Source organism: Clinocottus analis, unplaced genomic scaffold (genome assembly GCF_023055335.1).
Source record: "Clinocottus analis isolate CAN_PGR_092001 unplaced genomic scaffold, fCliAna1.0.p SCAF_11, whole genome shotgun sequence".
Lineage (NCBI taxonomy): Eukaryota > Metazoa > Chordata > Actinopteri > Perciformes > Cottidae > Clinocottus > Clinocottus analis.
In genome coordinates, this window is record NW_027175832.1 from 3,918,534 (window position 1) to 3,943,742 (window position 25,209).

The 25,209-nt window shown below is 42.3% G+C and overlaps 2 protein-coding genes across 6 annotated transcripts; both read left to right on the forward strand.

The window, feature by feature from the left end:
• The first annotated feature begins 48 nt into the window (after positions 1-48).
• Positions 49-4,690, forward strand: LOC137782059 (nucleolin-like). 2 transcript variants are annotated; one of them, XM_068571150.1, is made up of 15 exons: positions 49-133; positions 558-606; positions 792-893; positions 1,049-1,129; positions 1,210-1,338; positions 1,492-1,560; positions 1,650-1,773; positions 1,899-2,026; positions 2,243-2,369; positions 2,462-2,595; positions 2,804-2,930; positions 3,016-3,149; positions 3,244-3,370; positions 3,458-3,627; positions 4,312-4,690. In XM_068571150.1, the coding sequence occupies exons 1-15, from the start codon at positions 119-121 to the stop codon at positions 4,368-4,370; spliced, it is 1,575 nt and encodes a 524-aa protein (XP_068427251.1). In that variant the 5' UTR covers positions 49-118; the 3' UTR covers positions 4,371-4,690. The 2 variants fall into 2 exon arrangements, with proteins under 2 accessions (XP_068427251.1, XP_068427252.1); XM_068571151.1 differs by lacking the exons at positions 2,804-2,930; positions 3,016-3,149.
• Positions 4,691-5,184: 494 nt separating this feature from the next.
• On the forward strand, positions 5,185-22,605 carry LOC137782185 (polyamine-transporting ATPase 13A3-like). Of its 4 annotated transcripts, XM_068571354.1 has the most exons (32): positions 5,185-5,231; positions 6,918-6,987; positions 7,339-7,512; positions 8,142-8,315; positions 8,483-8,553; positions 8,711-8,794; positions 8,953-9,022; positions 9,132-9,266; positions 9,386-9,458; positions 9,697-9,828; positions 10,275-10,442; positions 10,606-10,763; positions 10,913-11,101; positions 11,896-11,957; positions 12,381-12,531; positions 12,822-12,944; positions 13,598-13,748; positions 13,931-14,051; positions 14,673-14,797; positions 14,945-15,108; positions 15,670-15,801; positions 15,925-16,004; positions 16,106-16,148; positions 17,057-17,166; positions 17,463-17,559; positions 17,829-17,901; positions 18,200-18,377; positions 18,803-18,984; positions 19,315-19,403; positions 19,651-19,731; positions 19,958-20,053; positions 20,549-22,605. In XM_068571354.1, exons 2-32 carry the CDS (start codon positions 6,937-6,939, stop codon positions 20,729-20,731), a joined length of 3,720 nt encoding a protein of 1,239 aa, XP_068427455.1. In that variant the 5' UTR covers positions 5,185-5,231; positions 6,918-6,936; the 3' UTR covers positions 20,732-22,605. The 4 variants fall into 4 exon arrangements, 3 of the variants coding, with proteins under 3 accessions (XP_068427455.1, XP_068427456.1, XP_068427457.1); XR_011077247.1 differs by lacking the exon at positions 20,549-22,605 and having other exon boundaries at positions 19,620-19,731; positions 19,958-19,970; XM_068571355.1 differs by lacking the exon at positions 19,651-19,731.
• The last annotated feature ends 2,604 nt before the right edge of the window (positions 22,606-25,209 follow it).

The window sequence follows — 25,209 nt, forward strand, 5'->3', positions numbered from 1 at the left end:
CCAGGGTACGTCTGCGCATGCGTAGTTTAAAACGCTCTCATGCGGACGTTTTGAGCTGAACACACGTGTATTCAGAAGCGCCGACGCGTTGCGATCTCGTGGTGTTCTAACACGAACTATGGCAAAAACAAAAGTAGGACTTAAATTGCTTTTACATGAACTAAACTCCAACTTGCAATGGGTAGCGTTAGATGTGTCCACTTTAAACATATTGTTAACGGCAGCTACAAACTAACAAGCTATCGTTTGGTTTGCAACAGTTAACTGGATAGCTATGCTAAACGTAACAGCCCTGTTACAAGTGGGTAACTTAGCTTACATCAATTTTAATAAGCCTTTACAAATTTCAAGTAGTTACCAAGTAACTTTGGTTTAAGCATGCAAAATGTGAGGATTGGCTGCTTGCATTCATCTCAAGTATAATGTGAATATGTGAATCTTTGGACTGAAGACATCCATTGGGAAATAGTTCTGGTCGTGTTACATTAAATTACGGCACAGTGTTAATGTAATCTTAAAAACGAATTGACAAATGAATCCGTATTATTTTTTTTCAGGCTACAACACTTAGTAGCCAAGCTGTCCCCATTAAAGCTGTGCAAGTTGGTAAGCAATTTATTTAAAACAATTGAAAATTACAATTAATATGACTGTTTGAACTCCATAATGACATTGACGTTATACAACTCAATATTTGATTGTTTCAGAAAGACAGATTGAGACTGTCTCTTCAGTTTACAGTTACATTACACAAGATGTCTAACTATTTATTAACAAAGCTGCATCTCTAGATCATCAGATGGACACTGTCATTGAAATAAAAGGGAGTACGTCCACCGTCACTGTATCATTGGACAAGAAGAACGAGGAAGGAGATCAGGTGATGGACAGTGGTAAGGATGTTGACAAAAGTTACTATTTCTATATATATATATATATTTATATTAGTCCTCCACTAAAAAATGAGTGGCTGCAAAACTGCTTTAAATTGTTTTTAAATCAAATCATGACTGTTTTTGCCTGAAAAAGAAACTGATCATCATTTCAGCTGCTGCAGTCGACCCTAAAGAGGAAGCTCTCAGTGAGAGTGCAGGGACGGAGAAGGGGGAAGAGATGCAGAAATGTGAAGGTACTGCTAAAAAAACAAAACATCGCCACAGGAATGTGTCTGAGATTGTGATGGTGTCAGTAACAAAATCTCCTCTTCAGATTCTCAGATGGACATTGTCGCTGGGAGCACAGCCACAGTAACGGTAACATTGGAGAAGAATGAGGAGGGAGCGAGCGATGAGGTTCAAAAGGAAACCAATGGAGGTGAACAGATGAAAAAGAAACCAAGTAAGGATGGTTCCCAAAGTTAATGATTAATCAATATTAAAACAGCTGCGTTAAGTTCTTATTGTCTTTGTTCTCCTTTTACTTACACACACAAAATAACAATGTGTCACAGCTGTCTGCTCTGTTCTCAAATGATGTGTAATGACGTTGCAGGAAAAAGGAAACGGAAGGCCCCCTCTGCTGTTGAGGATTCCCCGCCGAAGAAAACTAAAGTCGACGATGGTATAAACTCAGAATAAGACGTACTGCTAAATGTTTTGTTCCTTAAGGTGCCCCGTCCTCTTACCCTCACAATTCTTATTTTGTTGTAGGATATCGTCTCTATGTTGGCAACTTGAACAAATCCAAAACATTTGATGAAGTCAAAGATTCATTAGCAAATTACTTCACGACACAAAGTCTCCTGGTTCAAGACATCCGAGTAGACCGGTCCAAGTGAGTATGCTGTTTAACATTTTTGCATTAGGTGCATTAGATATCGTTTGTCTCTTCATGTCTAGGTAATGTTGCTGCTACTTTATATACGAAATAACCTGTGAAGTAATTTCTTTTTGTTGTAGAAAATATGCTTTTGTAGATTTGGCTTCAGAGGTGGACTTGAACAAAGGTTTGACCTTTCATGGCGAAATGATGCACGATAAGCCGATGAAAATCGCCAAAGCTAAAGCTCCACCAAAGGATAAAGCCGGTAACTCAACTACCAACCCCTCCCCCTCCCTCCCTTCACCATGTTTATTTAAATTATATGTAAATTGCCATTTTATATAACTGCTGTGGTGAATCTTGTCTGTTAAAAATATGAATATATATCGATCTTGTATTTCGATAGATGACCTGTACATCAATCAATTAAATCTGGATTTAGTGATTTGACAGTTTAACAAAATATCTCTCTTTCTCACAGCTCCAGCTCCAAATGACACCTTATATTTGACCAATTTGCCTAGACATATAAAAGAAGTGGACCTCAAGAACGTCTTTGAGACAGCTGTTAGTGTCACTCTCCCTCTGTGCAACGGCAAAGCAAGGGGGTAATTAACGTGTACACCGGTCTTTATTTTTCGTTTCTTTTTTCAATGAAGAAAGTATTTAAATATTCTCAAACATCTGTAATCCTCTACAGGTTTGCATTTGTCAAGTTTGCAGCTGTGGAAGATGCTGAAAAGGCATTGAAGTCATCCGAAAACGCAACAATCCTCAAAGGGGATGTCGGAATAAACTTCAGCCAAATTCATCCAAATGCAGAGAAAAAAGAAGGTATGTAGATTATTCATAAGTCGGAAATTCAATAGCAAAAGCTGCAATTTCAAGTGTTTCTAAAGTCAGTTTATTATGCGTGTGCTTTTGATTGATAACCGGATAATTTAGCTATTAAATTCTTCTTTAAAAATAATCTGTACATCAATCAATTCAATCTGGATTTAGGGAATTTACCACTTTACAAAATTTCTCTTCTTTCTTACAGCTGCAGCTCCAAATAACACCTTATTTGTGACCAATTTGCCTTTACATATAAAAGAAGTGGACCTCAAGAAAATGTTTGGGACAGCTGTTCGTGTCAATGTACCTCAGTGCAAAGGCAAATCTAAGGGGTACGAACATGTACACTGGTCTTCATTTTTTCTTTTTTCAATGAAGAAAGTATTAAAACATTAAAACATCTGTAATCCTCTGCAGGTTTGCATTTATCAAGTTTGCAGCTGTGGAAGATGCTGAAAATGCATTGAAGGCATCGCTAAAGAAAAAAATGTTCAAAGGGACTGTCGGAATACAATTCGGCCAAATTCAAGCAGATGCACCGAAGAGAAAATGTATGTAGGATTGTTCATGGGTCTAATATTCAATTGTGTTTCTAAAGTCAGTTTTTTTTATTCATGAGTAATGAAAACAAATGTTTTTCTTCAGTTCAATCCAAAAGACTGATTGTGATGGGCCTTTCCAAGGAGACGACTGCAGAGACTCTTAAAAGTGCCTTTGAAGGGTCTTTAGAGACAAGAATCCCTGTAGAGAAAAAGACAGGAGTGTCAAAAGGGTGCGTAGCCTGTAGTTATCTTTTTTATCGTCATAACTCTTTAATGCTTTATTTACACTGAATGGTTTTACGTTGCATGTTTCTCAGGTTTGGCTTTGTGGACTTTGAGAGTGAAGACAACTGCAAAGCTGTCAAAGAGGCCATGCAGAACCGTGAGATAGATGGCTGCAAAGTGACTGTGGCTTATGCAGAAGTTTGCAGCCTGCCCATTGGACGGCCTGCCGGTCAGGGACCGGCCAAACGCAAAAGAAAAAGAGGTAACACTGGCGTTTAAAGTATCAGTCTATTTTATTTTTATTTTTTTTTCAAGTTTCAAGCTGTGCCAATCTCTAATTTTACTTTCTTCTTCTTTTTAACAATAAATTAAAGATTTACTAGTAATGTGAAAGTGTTTTTTTTATTTTATTTGGTCAACACACAATTATCAACTCTGCAGTGACTGTCAAAAATACAGTCTTAGCATCTGTCAGCTCCTTTTTGTTTTTTTTCATCTCTGCTCTCAACTCGAGATCAGCCGGCGACTGCTCTGATAAAACCACATTTTGCCGTCTGCCCAGAACTAATTAACATGCATTACAGACACATTTATCAAATAGCTAACATAGTGGAGTACTTCAAGTGTTTACAGCTTGTTGCGCTGCCCACATGCGGCCTAAACAATCAGTTGATTCAGCTGTAATAAATGCATTCCCCCTATTCGCTTGAAGCTTGTTTGAGAGTTTTTTTTTTAGCATCTTTAGATCTGATGGTTTGCAATATTCAGCTTATATTTTGCTCAAATTTATCAAATGTGTTTTTACCTAGGTATTTCTTTATTTTGCATTTCTATGAACAAAAAGGTCCCATTACTCTACGCCTTAAGTTTACTGACTCACTTTGGTTCTTGTTTTGTTTTTTTATAGCAAAAGTAATTTGATTTTGTTCTTCTACATTTATTCCAGCTAAGAAAAGTGGAGCTGGCAAACCACAGGAGGCTGTCAAAGAAGAAAATAAAGTCTGACTTGCTTGGAAAAACCCAAACCCATGGGAAAAAAGTGATCATTGAGATAGTTTTCTCTCCTTTTAAATGTACAACAATCTGAAAGTATGTGCTCCAGGTTGAATCTGCAAGGCGTTGAAACTGCACATTGTATGTCTGATAGTGAGACATGTGACATCTTGTTGTTTTAAGCAGACATATTTTCTACTTTAAATCTTTTTAACGTCATAACTGTTTTTAAAAACATGAAGTATGTCTTGTTATCGCATTATGTAGGTGTCATGTGAAACGTTGATAAAGATATAATCCTAATGTGAAAGCAAATAAATGTTAAAACCACACCAGCTCTTGAGTGTTGTAACATCTGTGATGAAGACGCAGAAGGAGTTACTGAAACCTCAGTTAACTTGCAGACTATTTCTTTCTATTTCTTCACTGCCGCTGAGCTGAAATATCATCACTGCTTAACATCCCATATTTCCAGCCTGTCTTTCTATGAAAAGTTGCATTGGACGTCGACAGGCAGCGACAACGCAACCCCAGGGGGGGATATGCTCGACACTGCACTGCTCGCGCGCCTCTTGTCTTCTTCGATTTGTTGCCAAGTTGCAGAAATTCAACCCAAACGCGGTTGTCCTCTGGTGACCTCACATCCTGTTTTTCCCCCACTTCCTTCTGAATGGACCGGTTTAGGACGGTCCGATCCCGGCGCAGCGTGGGTCCGTGTTGTGTCTTCAACACGTTACGGCCACAGTGTCGCGCGACGGCAGAGGGCACGCGAGCAAACTTTTGATGCAACTGTTTCCTCACCCCTCTCTCTCTCTCTCTCTCTCTCTCTCTCTGTGTGCAACGTCTCGTGCATTGATCGAGAAAGAGGCGTCGGTAAGTTGTTAATGCTTAATTACACGGTGTTCACGAGCAGATCAGAGTCGTATGGAAGTTAAATCGCATCAACTTGCGAAACCGTTTTGCGAACATGTAACAAGTGTTTCTAACTGCGACTGAAAATGGCTCCTCATTCATTATCCGATGCTGATCCAGTGTTGAAACGATGTGGAAATGTTTGTTTTCCGCTTTGATAGGAAACGTCTGACTTTGATTGCAGCTTTTAAAACGTGTTGCCGGCAGAGCAAAAGTACACAAGGTAGTCCAGGGTCCATTAAAACACACACCTTTTTAATGGACTTTATGTCTTACAACTTGTGTTAATTGATTTGTTGACACTCCAAAGTGTTCCGTCTGTGTGCAATATCTCATTTAAAGCCGGTAAACAATTAGTATGTATAAGTACTTGCTCCATGAAGTCAGGAAACGTGCGAGAGTTGAGTCCATTAAGAGGAGTCTGCACTTTCTGACGCAAACTTAAAACGTTGTGTCAAGTTGCAATGCAACAGTTTCTGTGTTGGTCTGACATCTCTGACTCCTCTGGCTGCTGTCGCGCCGCTACATAGTTGTTTTGGAGCCCGTGTAGCTTTGGCTCTATGTTTGGGGTCTTTGTCCGGCTGAAAATTAAATCCAAAGTCCTGGTTGGCTTGCAGACAGCATCAGTGTTTCGTACTGGACTTCTTTTTATTTGTGTTACCTTCTCCAGTCTTCCTTGACCAGCCTTAATATTGGGGATGGTGCTCTTTTTATATATATATAAAAAAAAGTAAGAAGGAGAAGAAGTTCAGCATCTCACACTTTCAGATTTTTCATAGCAGAGTGTATCTTACGTTTGTACATAATAATAATGCATTTTATTTATATAGTGCTTTTCTAAGTACTCAAAGTCACTTTATACATAACAGTTAAAATATCTTAAAAGATAAACATTAAAACAAATAAAAGCAGTAACAGAGTAATGGTCCAATTTCTTTCCTTTTATAACACATTCAATTATTGTTTTCTAGGGATTAGGAGGCACAAATATAAATCCAGAGGGATGTAAAGTAATCCAAGAAATGTTTGCTTCAAAACAACCTCACACGAGGGAATTTATTGAGAGGGCCGGTCCAATAGACTTTGAGTCAAACGTTCCTGCAGGTGTGACTGTTATTGGACATGAACATGTGGGAACGGTGCAAAGGTTTTCATGAATTTCAGCCTCTGCTGCGCTGCGTCATTGCTCAACACACAAGCTGACGGGCCAGTGTGTTGTGAGGCTCAGTTTTAAGTCCTACATATCAGACGTGTTAAAGGTCTTAAATACAATCCAGCCAAAAGGAGGCTGTACTTTAATCTGCATCTCAGGTAATGCTTGATAAACAATAAAAGAAAATACTAATCTTTGAATATGGTGTCTGTTTATGTTCAGTCAGGTTGTTACTTGAAACTGAAAGATATGTCTCTCCTTTTTAGATGGCTCTTTATTTGCCAAGTTGACATGAAAAATTGTCTTTTAATGGTTTATGTAGTGAACGAATCACTGACTCCCTTTCTCTGTTTGGGCTTGTTTTTGCTTCGGAAGTCATAAAACGTCTTTGTTGACCTCACAGAATCGAAAACGGCTTCGATAAGAAAGCTCCAGCGGGTGAAGCAACTGTTGGAAATACAGGAACTAAAGTCTTTCCTTTTTTTTTTGTGCAGTTTTTGCACTTCTGACACGATGAAGACGAGAGAGGTGAAGATTATTAACCAGGGTCTGGAGGATGAGATGGTAAATATCACTTCTTGTTTTAATAATGCGTTTTCCCTGTCGACATCGTCTCATTCGTGAAATCACCAAACGTTTTTTGTGTCGTAAAAGAAACGTTTGGTGTGTCTTTTTTTTGTGTCATCCTGCACTTTGATATTTATTTATCTCTGTTGTGATTTTTGCAGAACAAATTCCGCAAATTAGAAAAATGGAAAATAGAAACAGGGCCACTGTGGGTTTTGGTCTCATCGTGGGTTTTGCTGTCAAGAGAATCATCTTTGTTTTAAGATTGTATTTAAGTGTCCCACTTCACACAGAGCCGTGTAGTCGTGCCAGCCCTCGGTGTGGTCACGTTTGTGTTTGGCCGTGCAGGAGGTGTGGGGTTTCCGGCCCTGCCTGTGGAAGCGGGTGCTGGTGGGTGTGGGTGCCGTGTGCTCCGGCGGTCTCCTGCTGCTGCTGCTCTACTGGCTGCCTGAGTGGGGCGTTAAGGGCACCTGCACACACTCCTCGCTGAGGGACGCACACACACTGCTGCTCAGGACCACGGTAGGAAAACAGCAGAACTTCTTTTCTTTTTACACATATTTTTTTTTCTCTGCAAATTGTCTTCAAACAAGGAAAGTCATGCAAATAAATTCAGCTTTTTTTAACCCTTGTCAGGGGAAGAACATACATCAGACAAAATTTTTATTGACCGCACACCGTAACCCCCCCCCCCCCTCACACACACACACACACATTTATATTACATACAGAGTGTTTGGGTCCACTGGACCCGGGCTAATAAAAGTGTGGAAATTGTAGGTTATGTGTCCCTGCATTATATTATTAACCATATTTGCTGTTTATATTGCTTCTAATTGGGATGAAGAAAACATCTGTTGAGTATTTTAACGTACAATTGTTTGATTGTGTTGAATTAAAAACCCCAAAATACGGCGGGTCCAACAGACCCACAACACCTGCTGAGTAACAACAAAATGAACACCAAACAAGGGTTAAATGAGGCTACTGCTGTGTTGCCCCGGTTAAACAGAGAACACGTATACATTATATTTATCCTTCTGACACGTGTTACATTTTTTTGACACACAAATCGAGTTACGCGCCGAACTATAAATCCAGCGAGGTCTATCAGTCAAGGAAAAATACATTTCTTCATATTACTAAAACAGGATGAGTTCAAGCAGTGGTTTCGAGCCAAAGTACATGTGATGTCGGCTCCGGGGAAGAAACCCTTCGACTGCTTGGATCTGCAGACCACGACCCAGCTGCCGAACGGAGACGGAGACCACGGAGTCGGCGCTGTGCGCGAGGAGCATCATGGGACATTCAGACAACTTCATCAGGTCTTCATTATTTGTTCTTCACCTTATGCTACTTCCAGATTTATGTTGAGGAATTATTCATCTTGAGTAACTGATTGGGTGGAAAGACGTGCTTTTAAAGGGTGTTTGTGTCCCGATCACAAATACTCTGTAAAGTCAATATCTGACCATCTCTTTCCACCTTTTAGATCCACTACTTCACCCACCACAGTACTAAATACTTCTGGAATGAGATGATACAGAACTTTGAAATCTACAAGTAAGAGTCCAGATGAAAGACAATGTGCTAGTATTTGGAAATGGTGTATTATATATTTTCTAAATGCACTCTGTCTGGTATGAAATAGTCGGTACATCATGCATACGTTGTCTGTTGTCTGTTGCTCAGTAGAAATGAATCTGTGTGACTCTTCTAGAGGTTTGGAGGATGTAGAGGTGAGCTGTGCAAGCATCCACTCTGACCACAGCCCTGGACTTTCTAAAACACTGCAGGACTACAGGTACACAGAGTCTGTTTTTATCCAACAGATTGTTCTCTCATCTCATGCGCTCATTTTCTTATAAACCATCGAGCAAGCTTCCGCATACAAACTACCCCACAGGCAAGTGAGCATGTTAAAATGACAGATTGCTAAAACCTTTTATTTTTTTCTATCAGGAGGTTGTTTTTTGGGGAGAATGAGATTGCTGTAAGAGTGCCGTCTCTATTCAAGCTCCTCATAAAGGAAGTGAGTCCAGAGCTCGAATATCACATCTGACACTTTTTGTTGTTGTTTGTAAGCACACAAGCACTATCAATGCTACTCATTTACGTGATTCTTCCTCTTCCTCCATCAGGTCTTGAATCCCTTCTACATTTTCCAGCTCTTCAGTGTCATCCTTTGGAGCGCCGAGGACTACTACTATTACGCAACAGCCATAGTTTTTATGTCCACGATTTCAATAGCTACATCACTGTACACCATTAAAAAGGTGAGTCGTGCAGGACAGCAGTGTTTGGAGGACATGTCCTTCATAGTCCTGACCAGACAAGTTCAGCATCTTGTGGGTCTCCAAGAGTCTTCTGTGATACTGTGTCCCTCTTATTCCAGCAATACGTGATGCTGCATGACATGGTGGCAGCACACAGCGTGGTCCGTGTGTCGGTGAGCAGAGGAAGTAAAGGCATGTTTTACTTTCTGGCTTTTAGTGAAAACGAGACTGTCAATCATTCAGGAAAGACTGATGTTGATGTCTTAATGTTTTCAAGGTGTGATGGTGTTTATACTTGATGTATATTTAAGTCCTGTTATCTTTCTGTAATGCATTCATCACATGATTGATCTTTTAGTAGCTCGTCATGATTCCCAGCAGAGGGACTGTGTCTCATTTCCCCAGCTCACTGTCTTAATGTCGTTCCTAGATGTTGAACAGGCCATGTCAACCGAACTTGTGCCCGGCGACGTCATCATCATTCCAACCAATGGGATGGTCATGCCCTGCGACGCCGTGCTCGTACATGGGACCTGCATCGTAAATGAAAGCATGTTGACAGGTCGTACATCCTTCTACTCGTACTATTACACATAAACTCTTAACCCAACGTGTATACTTGTTAGCTTTTCCCGGAGCTTGTCACTGCATCTCATGGTCTTCATCAGCAGACGGAGACGACTCAGAAAGACCTTCTCAGTCGCTCAGTCGAACACTTTGGCATCCTGAATCGCTCACTGAATGAACTTCTGAGTTCTTTAAAAACACAGAGTAGCAGATGGCTTTCAGAGGAAACAATATTTTTAGCTACCTGAACTAATATGAATGTCAGTCACAACTAATAACACAACAAAGGTAACTATGTTTTTAAATCTATCGAGGTCTATCTCTCTGTGCCATCCACACAGAACATACTGGTTGATTCATTATTTTAAGTGCGCACAACGCTGCGGCTTTTGTTTTGTCTGAAGGTGTTTTATTTGATTTTAATCCTTTTTCCCGCTTCAGGAGAGAGCGTGCCGGTTACCAAGACAAGTCTGCCCAGTTCAGGCGAGGAGGCGGCCAGGAGCTTCAACACAGAGGAGCATAAAAGATACACCCTGTTCTGTGGTACCCACGTCATCCAGACGCGCTTCTACGCTGGAGAGCTGGTGGAGGCCGTCGTAGTCAGAACAGGTGAAGCAGAGGGCAAAGAAAAAGTGTGAATAACAGTTTACGGACTTCATTATGAAACTAGCTTAGATAATTTTGCTTCCGCTGTCGATGCCCTCAGGGTTGAACATATTCAGCCTCTGCAAGTAAATAATAATCAAATGTCATCCATTATGTGTTGCCACAGGCTTCAGCACAGAGAAAGGCCAACTTGTGCGCTCCATCCTCCACCCTAAACCCACAGACTTCAAGCTGTACCACGACGCTTACCTTTTCTTGTTGTGTCTGGTGGGGGTGGCGGGCATCGGCTTCATCTACACCATCATCCTCAGTATCATGAACAAGGTAACCGGTTCTACTGGAACATGAGAGAAGAAGCTCACATTGGAGCGTTTCATTTAGGATGCTGTCTCTCAAAGAGACTTTAGCCTCTTATTGTCCTATAGAAATCCTTCTTTGCCGGCCATTGATGGCGTCTCATCGATCTCATCCAGGTGCCGACTAAAACCATCATCATCGAGTCTCTGGACATCATCACCATCACCGTGCCCCCGGCTTTACCGGCAGCCATGACAGCTGGCATCGTGTACGCGCAACGTCGCCTGAAGCGCGTCGGCATCTTCTGCATCAGTCCTCAGAGGATCAACGTGTGTGGTCAGCTGAACCTGGTTTGCTTTGACAAGGTAGTCTGTACCACCGTGTTGCTATCTAGGATTGCTTATCTCGGACTGAAGGAAGTCCTGACTTGGAGTACATGAAAATGAGCTGCGAGGCATCCAAACCCACTTTCAGTTCAAGTACAAGGAGGATGACTTCATGGTTTTACGACCGTCGAAATCGCAAATTTAGATGAATCATGATGTCTTGAGGCTGGGATGTCATTGTACATTGATTCCATTTGGCCACAACATCAAGCATAACGCTTTTAAATGATGTTCATAGTTATTGATTTAGTTGGAAAGCATCTTAATCTATAATGTGACTTTGAAATATCTAAAAATAAACATCCTTTTGCTTGAAATATTGCCTTTTACTGTATTACATAGAGCGGCCAAGGAGATATGATGTATATTGTTGGTGCAGAAGGAACCATCAAAGTACAGCTGAGATCATTATTAATTCTGTCAACCGATTAATTGTGTAATTGTGTTATCAAACAGATTTATTCATATACTGAAAATATTCAACGTGTTTTTTTTAACTTTTTGGTAGTTCGTCCTTAACCAGCAGCCAAGTGTGTCAGACAGAAGCTCACAGTTGTTTTCATTCATATTTCTATACATCTTGTACATTGGGAAAAGAGAGTTAAGAATTTAAGAAAGTTAATTTAATAATTTAACTTTCATGATTCAAACACAAGACAAAATACATTTCTGTACCTCTGAGAATTGAGGCTTATTTGCTTTGATTTGCTCCGCTGAGGCGTGATTAATACTATTTGTGTTGGTGCAATAAATGTCTGTATGTCTTCCTTCAGACTGGGACTCTGACAGAGGACGGTTTGGACATGTGGGGTGTTCAGACAGCTGAAGGTGGCAGGTAAAAGAGAGCCTCTTTTATTACTTGTCTTTATGAGTTTAACCACAAGAGTAACCTTGTTTCTTACAACTTAATCCAGCTCAAAGTATTTTGTCTTCAGTATTCTGACACAGTATTTGTATGCCAAAGGAGTCACGTCGGTTTTGCACTGTGACAATATATATATATATATGTACTGTGAGACAATATAAAGGCATCAAGAGAGTTATGTATAATGTTAAAACGTCTTTATTGAATTTTTATCTGATTTTTGTGGGAATGTGATGATTTGTCAGGGATTTAATTGACTAGATTCACCCAAAATGTATGTTCCTGTTTAGCTATTTTATTTCTTTCTTCTTAGTTTATATATTACTTAATAGTTAGATTCAGCATCAGCCACTTGATACGATAATAATCTTCTCTCCTCCCTTCCTCTTCCAGATTTTCTCCCCCAGAGGCTGATGCGGCGAAAGAAAGCCTGGTGAACTCTGAGTTTGTGGCCTGCATGGCTACCTGCCACTCTCTGACCAAGATTGAGGGGGAGCTCTCCGGAGACCCTCTAGACCTCAAGATGTTCAGCGCTACAGGCTGGGTAAGCAAAGATGTCCACATGTTTACACCTAAAGTGCTCAGCCACTGGCACCGCAACGAGCTGGGATACCGGCGGTCTGCTCATGAATTATGCAGCGCCGCACGCATCGCATTGGCAGAGAGAAAGTTCTTGTTTACACAGTCCGGTATCATGGATACTTCAGCATGAACAGCAGAAAATGCCTCCTCCTTTCAAGAGGAAGCTAAGGTCAGAGTAACCGTGAAGGAGTTTGCAACCTCAACGTCTCATTAAGATATCGTATGAGCTCATTTTTGTTTATTTTTTGTTAGATCCTCGAGGAGCCCACAGAGGAAGAGACTGCACTCCACAATCCCATCATGCCCACAGTGGTGCGACCTCCAAAGCAGTCGCTCCCTGAAGCCGACCCGAACAATCCACTAACGCACAACATGGTACAGTAACACAACATGCCATTGATGCGTGATTAGTTGTTTTTTTAGAGCTGTAATAATAATATAGTTATAGTTGCCTGACCCTAAATTATAACATCATTAAATCCTTCCCATGAGTTGTCTGAATTATCAGTAATTTGTAGTAAGTTAATTTTTTTTACAGCAAATACTTTGACATTTTGGAAAATGCCTTTATTTGTTTTCTTGCCGAGATTGGAGGAAATAATTGATACTACTTAGGTTTTATGTTGAATAGGAATCTACTACCAGCAGCTGGTTAGCTTAGCATAACATAAAGACTAGAAACAGGGAATCACTAATTAACACGTTATGTCATGTCCGGTCTGTAAGTACTACTGTAGTGAGGCAGTGACTCGCTGTTGTGACAACCTCACATTGATGACAAGACTCCGGGTGCTCGTTGAAAGATGGTCCAACAAAGCCAGGCTAGCCGTTTCCCCTTGTTTCAAGCCTTTAGGCTAAGCTAGGCTAACAATCTATTTGCTCCGTATTTAACCTAAACATATGAGAGAACACTTTTCCCATCTAACACTTGGCCATTCCTTTTTGTCCGACGGTGAAATAAAAACAGATTTTTGAAGTTGTTGTTTTTGCGCTGATCATGTTTACAGCGTGTCCTTTCTCCTCCTCAGTCCTGTGAGATTGGTATTGTGCGTCAGTTCCCCTTCTCCTCGACCCTGCAGAGGATGAGTGTGGTGATCAGGAGGCTCGGCGAAAAACACATGAACGCTTACTTGAAAGGAGCACCGGAGGTTGTGGCCAGCCTCTGCAAACCACACACAGGTTTGACCCCCTCCCTTCTATGTTTCCTCCCTTTAGTCGTCATCACTATGAGGATACACAAAGTAATCAACAGTACAGAATACAAGTAGTTCAGTGTCTTTGATTGCGGGCCCTATTTCTCTTCCGCATACTGCACTGGTCTAACAAAGGCCAGACTGACATGGCTCTGTCGCTCCCTTCAGTCCCACAGAGCTTCACAGAGACTCTGGAGACGTACACCAGGCAGGGTTTCAGGGTTATTGCCCTGGCACATCGACAGTTGGAGTCAAAACTCTCCTGGCACAAAGTCCAGAGCCTCAGCAGGTACACCTCGCTCCACAGATAACATTGTGCACATAGCTTACTGGCAGAGAAATCCCAAACATGTTATATGTCAGCCTTCTCTGAAATAGCTTGCGTTTCCTGTTTTGATATCCGGAGGACTTGTTTCCATTGGACGGGACAAACATAGATCAAATGACATGATGTCCAAATATTTACAGTGCTGCTTGTAATAAAACGTGAGGAAATGTCAGCTTGTGCTGTCACTTATCTTTCACAATTTTGTCACAACAACCTGCCGGGAGAAATCCATCGTAGAAGAAGCATTCAAAGCATCAGTTTTCCCACTAACCTCGACCACATCGCGATAGCGCACAGCTACATATGGTACAACTCATGTCAAAGGGCGTAACTGTGAAATATAATTTAGTTTGGTTGTATTGTTAGATAGCAAGTCCACGTCACCATTTTATTGAACGCAATCATTTCTGCTTGTGGATGTTGTAAATCATTTTCCTAAATGTAGGACATAGTTCACTTTAGTGAAGAACAAGCAAGGTTAGCAGAAAGACAGGATGTACAAATAATTCTTCTCAGACTCTATGAAGTGACTGGAAACATGCATTTTGTATGATATTGTATGATGATATTTGTTGCTTTTAGGGACCTGATAGAAACCAACATGGAGTTCCTTGGTTTGATCATCATGCAGAACAAAATAAAAGAGGAGACTGCTGGGGTTTTACTTGAATTACGGCAAGCTAACATCCGCACTTTGATGGTCACAGGTAAATCTGTTTTGTGATTTTATTCACTAATCAAACTTGTTCAATGTTTTGTCATCATCGCATCGACAGCTGATGTGTAAAGGAGATCACTCTGCTGTTTAACGTCAGTATCTTATTTCCCCCCTTTTCTCTCTTTTCTCCTGTCAGGTGACAACATGTTGACGGCGATATCTGTGGCTCGAGACTGTGGGATGGTCCGTGCACATGAGAAGGTCATCATTGCGGACGCCGTGCCGCCGAAGGATTTCCACCCTGCCAGCATCACATGGCATTACACTGAAAACCCAGCTCAGACCAACACAGACAACGAGGTGAGACAAAAAAAGCCTCAAAGTAATGAATCAAATCAACATGTAAAAACGCAATAGATAGCATATTCATTGGAGAGAATATGTATTTTGTATTTATCCGTGTTAGCCTGGGGAAGTCAACACTGCTCCAAAAACAATTTATCAAGCTTATCTCTGGAACGCTTGTCCACTTGCACTCAATGAGGAATTATTCGATTTTTGGTAGTCAAAGATCACTTTGGCCTCACAGAACACAATTATTTATATGCTTATTATGACAGTTGAACACATGTCCAACAGGATCAAATTAAGTGAACTAATGAGATTTGGGACAGGCATGAATACGAACTACAGTTTGAGACCTGCACAATTATTTGGGCCTCAAGTTGAAAAGTTAAATTGAAGGAATAAACACTGCAGAGTTTGGTGAAACCACTGAGAATGCGTTTTGTGTCATTCATCAGTGCACAGCCTGTAAACATGCATTACACTCCCATTACATCTTCCACGAGTCATGCGAGATAAAGCAGTCTGGTAGTTTTCTGCTGTTCTCGTGATACCGGCTCATTGTTTCCCCTTCAGACCGTGGAGGTAAACCTGGAGCACGGGGTACATGACAAGAGCGTTACTCAGCAGGAGCCGAGCTATCACTTTGCCGTGACTGGCAGAGCGTTCGCCGTCATCACGGAGTACTTCCCTCATCTCGTCCAAAAGGTGCTAATTCATCTTCAGACGCACACACACATGTTCAGATTTTCGTTCCGGCCTCACAGCAACGGTAACATGTCGTTTGGATTCTGTTGTAATTCTTTGTCTCTCCACCTGGGGGCGCTGCAGCTCGCGCTCAGAGCCATTGTGTTTGCCCGCATGGCTCCGGACCAGAAAACTCAGCTGGTGGAAGTCTTGCAGAGCATCGAGTGAGTCTCTCATTTGTTTGCGGCTTCAGTTGTAATCTGTTGAGGATCATGTGATTTTGAAAAGATTGGAAAATGTACAACTTTCCCCCGACTCCTTCCAGCTACATGGTTGGGATGTGTGGCGATGGAGCAAATGACTGTGGAGTAAGTATGGATTATTTTTTTTGATTGAATCTGCACAAATCATAACTTCTGAATATACTTCATCCCCTCGCTTACAAGACTGATCTCACCTTTTTGTACACCAGCTTACGTGCCAGTGTCTAATTGGCTCTCATGCAGATGCATCGACTCACCGCTTTGCAGTGGTGGACGGCTCCTTTACGAAAGAAAATCCACTATCACATTTTAAAAATAGTGAACTGTTGGAAGAAAAAAATGATTCACACTTCATCATTTACGATTTCACTGTTATATTCAGACTTCTCATCTTACTGTCTCTGTTTAATCTCACACACAAACTCAACATGTCTCCTGATAGCAGTGAGACTGGCGAGTCTGTATGTTCCTTCCTTGAAGGAACGTGCAGTTCCTTTGTTATCATATGACCCTTTCTTACAAACCGCTCTATAGGACGAGGGGAAAGGCTCCCAATTAGGCCGAAGACGTCATGAGGGTTTCTGTTAGTGGGTCATGATGAGTATTTAAGAGGTGGTTCTTTGAGAGATCTTTGAGCAGTCTTGGATATGCAATTTGTCTATCGCCTTGTACTTCTGACTCTGCTCCTTCCTTGCAACGTATAAATGTTCCTGTTTTAATGATTATACTCCGAGGGGTTCGAGTGAATTTTTCTAACATCAACTATCCAACAATTAAGAAACATTTTGTCTGTTGGCATTTCAAAGTTGTAAGTGATTTATCCAGAACTGCTTATATCCATAATGTGATGTAAAACCTTCTATTTCAAAGTAAGATACGAGTAAGTAGTATCCAAAATGTAAAATATCTAATTATACAAATCAAAGTTTGTCGCCTTGAAACTCCCGCCCCTTCTTACTGGCAATATTTTAAATAAAAGTGAGGAATCCATTAAAGATTTCTCTCTGTCTCAGGCTTTGAAGAGAGCTCACAGTGGGATCTCTCTGTCTGAGCTAGAGGCCTCTGTTGCGTCACCTTTCACCTCCACCACCTCAAACATCTCCTGTGTCCCCATCCTCATCAGGTAGCAACTCACTCCTCAGGAAAAAAAAAGCCTACAGATGACAGAATTTGACATTTCAGTAATACACCATTGCATCAGTTCTGCCATTAACCACGAGGGGGTTAATGACACAGACACAGGGTCCACAGGTCCACTAATACACGCATAATTAGTTGGTTTGACAGTGGAAAAATAATGTTTTATTCTGACAAACATTTACAGTTTTACTTGTACATGTTGGTGGCATCTCTGAGGATTATCCTTTAGAGCTTGTGTCTGTTAACTCTGATGATCTCTGAATGTGGCGTCTTCATCAGAGAGGGCCGAGCCGCCCTCATTACGTCGTTCTGCGTGTTCAAGTTCATGGCTCTCTACAGCATCATCCAGTACCTCAGTGTCACCTTGCTCTACTCGGTAAACACCTTGCATTCATTTACTTCAACTAAATGCAAAAGAAAATTAGAAAAGGGAAAAAACTATCTAACGAGTTCATTCATGTCCTTTGTGTTTTAGTTTGATCAGGTGAAAACATGTTGTTTTTTTTACGTTATTGAAGCATTTGATGTGTGGTTTGTGCCATTTAGTTACAAACACTTACGTTTACATTGAAGCTGAAGTCAGTGATTTATACATTGAATGGTTGTAGATCCTTTCTTGTGATTGTTTATTTCCTCATATTGTAGATTCTCAGCAACTTGGGAGACTTCCAGTTCCTCTTCATCGACATCGCCATCATTCTCATCATTGCCTTCACAAGTGAGCAGCGTGAAACAAATGCTTTCCATCAATGTTTGAATTTGATGGCGTTTGATGAAAAAAAGCAACTGATTATTTTTGAATTTGCATTTTCAACACAACACAACAGAACATTACTGTTAGTATCAATAGTTTAGCTTATAGAGCCTTTAAATGCTAACCTTTACATACATGCCCATCGACACCGACAAATGCTTCTACGTACACACAACCATCTACATCCATAGACACACCCTCATAGCAGCATACCCATATATACCTGTTGATTGTTTTACCTTACGGTCACTTCTGTCTGCAGTGAGTCTGAACCCGGCATGGAAGGAGCTGGTGTGGCATCGCCCGCCGTCCAGTCTGATCTCCGGCCGGCTGCTCTGCTCAGTTCTGAGCCAGATCCTCACCTGCCTGGTCTTCCAGGTCCTGGCTTTCCTCTTGGTGCGACAGCAGAGCTGGTATGAGACATGGACGCCTCAGTCAGAGTGAGTAACATACCTGAAATTAGCACTTGTTGGTAGATATATGTAAATCCTACGTCAAACAGTCTTTTGTTTCTGCCTTTTCTCCAGCTTTGAAATAAATAGTGGCATATTTATTCTGTAACTGACAATCCTGTCTGTTTGTCAGACTTTGTTTACTTTGTGGTTAATGAAAATAATGAGGTAAAGATGAGCAAAAAAGAAAATACATCGTTTGTCCATCCAATTTGTCTGAATTGTCTGCTGCCTTGTTCTTATTCGGATAGTATCTGCCTGGGAAATTATAGTTGGATAATTTAACATATTTTAAATAAAGGAAATAGACAAACAGTCGTGAAGAAAGCCACAAAATACATAATTTCTCCTAATTTCTGAATGCAGAGCTTCCCAGAGGTTTGCATTAACTCTCTTTTCCTCTCCTCTTTTAGTGCCTGTAATGTTTCCAGCTCCAGTCTCTCTCACAGCCGAAATGCAACGAGCCCCCACGACCACAAAAACATCAAGAACTACGAGAACACCACCCTCTTCTACGTCTCCTCCTTCCAGTATCTGGCTGTCGCCATCATTTTCTCCAAAGGAAAGCCCTTCAGACAGCCGAGCTACAAGAACTGTAAGCCGTGTTTGATTGTGTCGCAGCGATAATTGATTGTGGGAGTGATGCGTATGGAAAGAGATTATATATATAGTATTTTATGCAACGCTTAACGCATTACAATTCAAACAGAAGAGAATTAATAAAGATTATAAATACATGATGTCATTTTAAATTCCGTTTTCAAAATTATAATTAATCGATTATGCACCTAATCCTGTTTTAAAGCCATTTATTTCCAACTTCAATATAAGTATGATAACTATATGTATTCAAATCTCTTCTGACACTCATCACTCATGTGTGGAGATAGCATTCAAGCTAGCGTCACTGCATGTTTGTCATCAGGGCCGTTCATGCTGTCCTGCATCAGTCTGTACACCTTCATCCTCCTCATCATGCTGTATCCTGTTCCTGCTATCGACAGCTTCCTGGAGGTAAACTTTATTCTTGTTTTTGTCGCTCCGCCTGCTCTAAAAGATGTAGCGTACGTCCCGGCCGTAGATCCGAACAGTAGAAATGTTTTGAAACGCGAGTGAAGGTTTAAACGCCGACTGCTGGGAAGCTGCTGGACGGTGACGGTGTGGGCGTGTGTGTGTGTGTGTGTGTGTGTGTGTGTGGGCGTGTGTGTGTGTGTGTGGTTTTGCATTCAGTGCTCTCTTCCTGCTGCTCTGCTCCACTCAGATCGTGTGTGTTCCCCATGACTGGCGCGTTACTCTGGTCATCATTGTCATTGTGAATGCGGCCGTGTCCTTCATGCTGGAGGTACGAGACATCGCACCCTGCAAGCGCTCCGTGCTCGATCTGCTCTTTTAATTAGAAAACTGGGACTTGCATGGATTTTTTTCTCCTTCCCCTTTCTAATAAATGAAATCAATGAATCAAGTTTTTAAAATTTTTTTCTAAGTTTCTTTTCCAGTTATTTCTCTGTGGCTATAACCCAATCGTCATGACCAGCATATTCTGAAGTTACCGCTTAAATCTCCCGTAGATTTTGATCCTTGACATCATCTTGCGGAGGCTAGATTTCAGATGCGATCAGGCGGTAACTCGCCCCACAGAGCCGCTCTCTGCTGACGCACCTCAGGTTGGGAAGCTTTTGACTTCACTTTCGCTTTGTTTGGTTTCACTTTAACTCAACTTCTAACTCTCTGGTTTTCTTGGTTTTCTGGGGTCATTTGATGACCTGTTACCTGCTGTATAAACAATCAAAAAAAACAAATTAATCACACTGAATATTTCATCTTGTTATTTAATAGCTCATCTTTCAGTCTACTATTGAATTTGATCTCTTCGTTGAGAATTAATTCTAATCTCATGCATCAGTGGTCTTTTGGGCCGTAACTTGTTCCTGCAAATTTACAAAAAATAATTAACACAAGCTCTTGATAACAATGCAATAAGCAGTGTTATAACGTAAAATTGTCAATCCCAATTTTTCCTGCACAACACATGAGGTGCTTGGTCAAAAACGCCTTGAGAAGGCTCACTGACGCATTTAGCAGAGATCATGGACACCATGTCTATATATCTATATATATGTATATTGCTGGCTGTGTTTTCATACTTTACGTGTTCCCAGGAGGTCAACGATCGCTGGGGCTCCTCCTTCATCTCCTGGTTGTTCTGTCGGCGAAACAAGCCCCCGAGGGCGTGCTACATGCACCTGGCCCTGGAGCTGCTGGACAACGCCGACTGGCCTCCCAGACCCTCCACCGTCACCTACGCCAGCAACCTGCCATCCCACATCTCTGACCCCCTCTGACACCAACGTGATCACCAAGCAAACTGCTGCACAGACTGAATCTAAAAACCTTTTAGCTTGAGTTGAGCTCAGAGATGTGTGACAGATGCTCAGATGATGCGCGTGGGGTTTGGGACCGGCCCGGGTGTCCTGCGACCAAAACCCTGCAGCCTCGTGGAAGGTGAGCGCGTCCCATTGCGACGAAAGACCGGCACCGCGAGCTGCTCACGCGGAAAGTTCTCTTTTTTTGTTTGGGTTAACCTCATCAGGATAGACAAACACTCTGCTCTTGTCACACGGCTGAGGCCGGAGGCGGAGGCTTCTGGTAGTTCAACACTTTGGGAAATGTGGAACGCTCTCTCACTAAGAAGACCGATACGAGAGTGGTGTCAATTTTCTCAGCGAGGAAATTAGCTTGTATCCCAAAATGTTGAACTATTTCTTTGATGATTACTAACTCAAATGTACTTAACTAGTGGAATACAACATGCAGCAACACTGGACCGGCAGTTCCCAAAATAAAGAAGATAACGCCGCCCCACAATTCCTTGCGGCGGCAAGTTTTAAAGTGACGCACCGTTCCGCACAAACCATATGTCTTATCTTGCACATGTTTCATGATTATTTTCATACAGTCACAAACTAATGATATTCATGTTGATGTATATGAAGAAACCGTGACAATTTAGTTTAATTTGACATGTATTTATTTACTTCTAACATGTAACGAATAAGTAAGAAAGCAAAACAAGGATACAAACTGAAATGAACGGTAAATATTGCAAACGAATCAATCAACAAATTCTCCGTCTCATTTTTCCTTGACCTCATGACGTTTTCTACGCGGTCAAGGAAAAGTGGTTAGGAAAAGACGTGAGGAGGTAACCGCTTGACTTCTCGACCGTGGCCCGGCTGTAGCAGATGCTACCACTTTGAGAACTTTCCCTCTGATTTTCCAAAGCTGATTTCATAAGTGTGCAAGTAGTCATTGAGCTTTCCAGGTGTGTTAAGATCAGAACCAAGGTCAAGTTTAAAGATGGGCATGAAGTAGGTGAGGGGTCTCCCACTTTACGCCTCTGGCCCACAGTCATTTGGATCCCATCGCAACATAATCTCTATTTTTAAACATTTTTAATTACGGCACCCAGTTTTAGCTCGTATGGATTCAAAGAAACATGAGACACTTAACTGGTACGATTGTATTTTAGACAAAAAAACATTCCATCGCTGCATTTATGTCTTTGAGTTGCTTTGGTGGAAATTCTTCCTGTGGAAGAGAGAAGCAGTGTCCCTTTTTTAAAAATTGTGTGTGTGTGTGTGTGTGCATGAAAGAGAGTGCAGTGCAGTAGTTAATCAGAGAATCAAAACCATTTCTGTGTCGATTGCACTGTAAAAATGTAAAAATTCACGCTCTTTTTCTGAAAATACGGCTTTGTTTGTTTGCAAGGAAACATAATTAATGCGTCTAACACCACGGTACTGTACGGGAATGATGAAATTAATTAAAGCGATATAATTAATCAAAAGGAATCATTGAGACACTTGCTGCTGTGCCAATTTTATAACGGTTGATTTTAACCTTTTGATTTGTATATATTTTTGTGTAACTATCTACAGCGGTTGTAGAGATATGTTTCTAGTTCCAGTTAAAAATGAAATAAATGTGAAGAAATAAGAGAATTAGTCACCTAATTTTCATCTTTATTACCATAAGAAATGACATGTATTATATTAATTATCCCCAAAAAAGAAATAACATTTAATAAGGGAATAGTGTTTGAAAATTGCAATACAGTATTTGTACTTATTTTCTTATTTTAACAATGTTTCAGTGTCTGGCAACGAATATCCCCGTGTTTGCTCTGCAGAACTCCCGTTACATTTCCCAATAAATCTGTATATTAAGCCACTCTTGCGTGCTTCGTGGGGGGCTGACCTTGGTCACACTTTTTCAGCCAAGACTTACTGATCAATTATGGGCTTTCCCAGCCTCCTCGCTGCCTGGCATATGGGTGCTTAAAGGCGCGAGAGTGGAGGAGAAAGAGGGGTATCATTTCATGTGGAGATCAGGGCCCGTAGGCAGTGAATGGGTGGATTTAAGGGGGACGGTGAAAAAAGGCAAAGGGGGTCCTCGCTTGTACCCAAAAGAAAAGAATCTCCCACAGATCAGGGAAGAGCCTTTTTGGGAATATTCATGATGAGGATGAGGAGGCATCATGAATTCATGTGTGTCTCCCTGACTTGCACGGATCATCTTTTCAGCAAACACCGGCGCGCACAGAGCCGGGATGTCTTGCTTTCCATCCCGTGTTTGCCATGTCGTTTGGCCGGATAGTGTTGCCTCTCCACAAAGCAATATGCGTTTTTGTGTACTCTCTGCTGTATTCCTTTTGTATCGCCGGAGCAACAGATGGAGACTGGTGGACACACATAAAGAAGCTAAAACACACAGCCTTTCTTCCTCACAGCCAGAAGCTCGCTCACAAAGATTTTCTCAAGCTTGCGCTCAGACGTGCGCTGTTTCAAACATTTTGGACTTCATCTCCTTTTCTCTTTTGCCCATACGTTTTTTTGTCCCAGCTGTGTGCTTTGGGCCTGCTCTTTGTTTCTTTTGCTCGCAACAGTCCCCGCCAAGTGATCGGGACCGCTTGGAATAAATTGTCGAGCAACGGCCACTGTCGCACACTTTCGTGCCTGCAAAAGTTGTCACTTCAGGTGCTTTCTCAACGCGTCGATCAGACGGCCCACGCTTTCCCCGTGTTCTTCATAAAGTCTGCGAGCAGATGTCAATCTGCTGCATCTTCCCCTGAAAGTAGTTGGACACTCGTAAGGCCTCGTCTTGATTTATAGTCGGGACACAAGGCCAACCTGATGCTCACTTACGGTTGGCTTCATTTTACAGATGACACAAAGGCGACCACGTCTGGTAAAAGGTCTGTGACCTACCAGACGGTCACAAAGGCCTTCTCCTCCCTCCTGTCCCGTGAGCATGGGCTCCTTCTCCAGCCCTTCCTGGCGTCCCTGTCCCCCCCCCCCCCCTCCTTTCCTTTATCAGTTCTTCCCGGGCCCTGAATGGGCTCTGTGGTTGGTCAATAAATTCAGTGATTCAGGGGGTGGACAGATGCAGCCGTGTTAACGTTTGTTCACAGGCTTGTTGGAGGGACGGGCCCCACCCCGCGGCTCTTTGTCCCCCGTGGTCCCTCAACAGGTTAGAAGTCAATGGAGGGCCTTGTGTGGAGGTGGCAGGGGCATGGATGGAGCCGCCTCTCACATGGCGTTCACACAGGGGGAGGACCGGCCCCGGATCACTGTGACACTTGTTAGTGTGGGGGGCCGCACAACATTGCTTGGGCTGCCTCTCCCGATCTCCCTCGAGGGCCCTGCGCGATATCCAGCGCTTTAAACAAACTAATGGTCGAGGCTTGCGGGGTTGCGCCGACCGTAAGACGATCTGCACTCAGAGGCCCGGAGTGACCGCGCTGAAAAGAAAGTGCACAAGTGTATCTTACAATCTCAGTTTACAGATCAGACTCGCAATAGAAAATGAGGTCAGGCCTCCATTTTGGTCCACAATCTGCGGTTTAAATTTAAACAAGATTGCCATTAATGCACTTTTGTGGCCCCTGGAAGTGTCACCCTGTTGCTGAGTTATAGTCCGACTCTCAGACTCGGCCGGGCCCGACGCATGGGAACGGCCACACTTGGGAGAAAAGAGACACAGAGAGCCATAGATGGAGCCACACACACACAAACAGAGGGCTTTAGGAGACAGAGAGCGGCGGACGGGAAAAAGGCGCACAGGGACTGAAGAGAGGACTTAGAGCCATGACTGAAGCCTAACTGTCATGAGAAGATGAGAGTTACCATGGCCACCCAGGAGCCACCCAGCAAGCATGTGAGCAGGGGAGGCTCGGGGGCCTGGTCCCCGGGCCCGGGTTGGATCACATGCGCTAACCAGGGATTATGTGCATAAGTGATGAGCACTAAGCCGGCAGGTGAAGAAGGGAGGCCCTGGGACAAGGAGCGGCGCCATCCCTCAGGACAGCTCCCCCTGCAAAGAGCAGGGACTCTTTTTTTTTTTTTTTTTCCTCTCTCCCCCAAGTGATGCTGATCTCCCGCGTGAAGGGGACTCAGCCAGAGGTCCTCGAGTGCTGAAAGGGCATCCCCCCGGGCGGCTTTCACAGCGTAAGTGGCCAAAACGCCGGTCTTGTGAGTCATCTTGAGTGGCAAGAATAGGCCATCTTCACATTCATAAATCCTAATGCAAACACACTTGTGGATATGGACTAAGCTTGGATCAGGATGAGCACCCCACGGCAGGGCATCCGCGGGGCTCATGTCGACGCTTTTTCGGCTCCGCGATTCTACAGTCTTTTTTTATCCGTCAGAAAGAAGCAAATTTTAATCTGAGCTGTTGCTAATTTAACTTTACAGTATGTTTACGGACAAGAGCTTCACTTCATAGCCCGGATCAACAGGTTGTTTTTACGCAAGGAATC

Bases quoted from the DNA above. Each gene is read 5' to 3' on its own strand.
- LOC137782059 (XM_068571150.1), top strand. The intron at 894-1,048 runs GTAAGGATGTTG...TCATCATTTCAG, and splicing joins AGATCAGGTGATGGACAGTG to CTGCTGCAGTCGACCCTAAA. The intron at 3,628-4,311 runs GTAACACTGGCG...CATTTATTCCAG, and splicing joins CAAACGCAAAAGAAAAAGAG to CTAAGAAAAGTGGAGCTGGC.
- LOC137782185 (XM_068571354.1), top strand. From the start codon at position 6,937: ATGAAGACGAGAGAGGTGAAGATTATTAACCAGGGTCTGGAGGATGAG. The intron at 8,554-8,710 runs GTAAGAGTCCAG...TGACTCTTCTAG, and splicing joins CAGAACTTTGAAATCTACAA to AGGTTTGGAGGATGTAGAGG. The intron at 17,902-18,199 runs GTGAGCAGCGTG...TTCTGTCTGCAG, and splicing joins TCTCATCATTGCCTTCACAA to TGAGTCTGAACCCGGCATGG.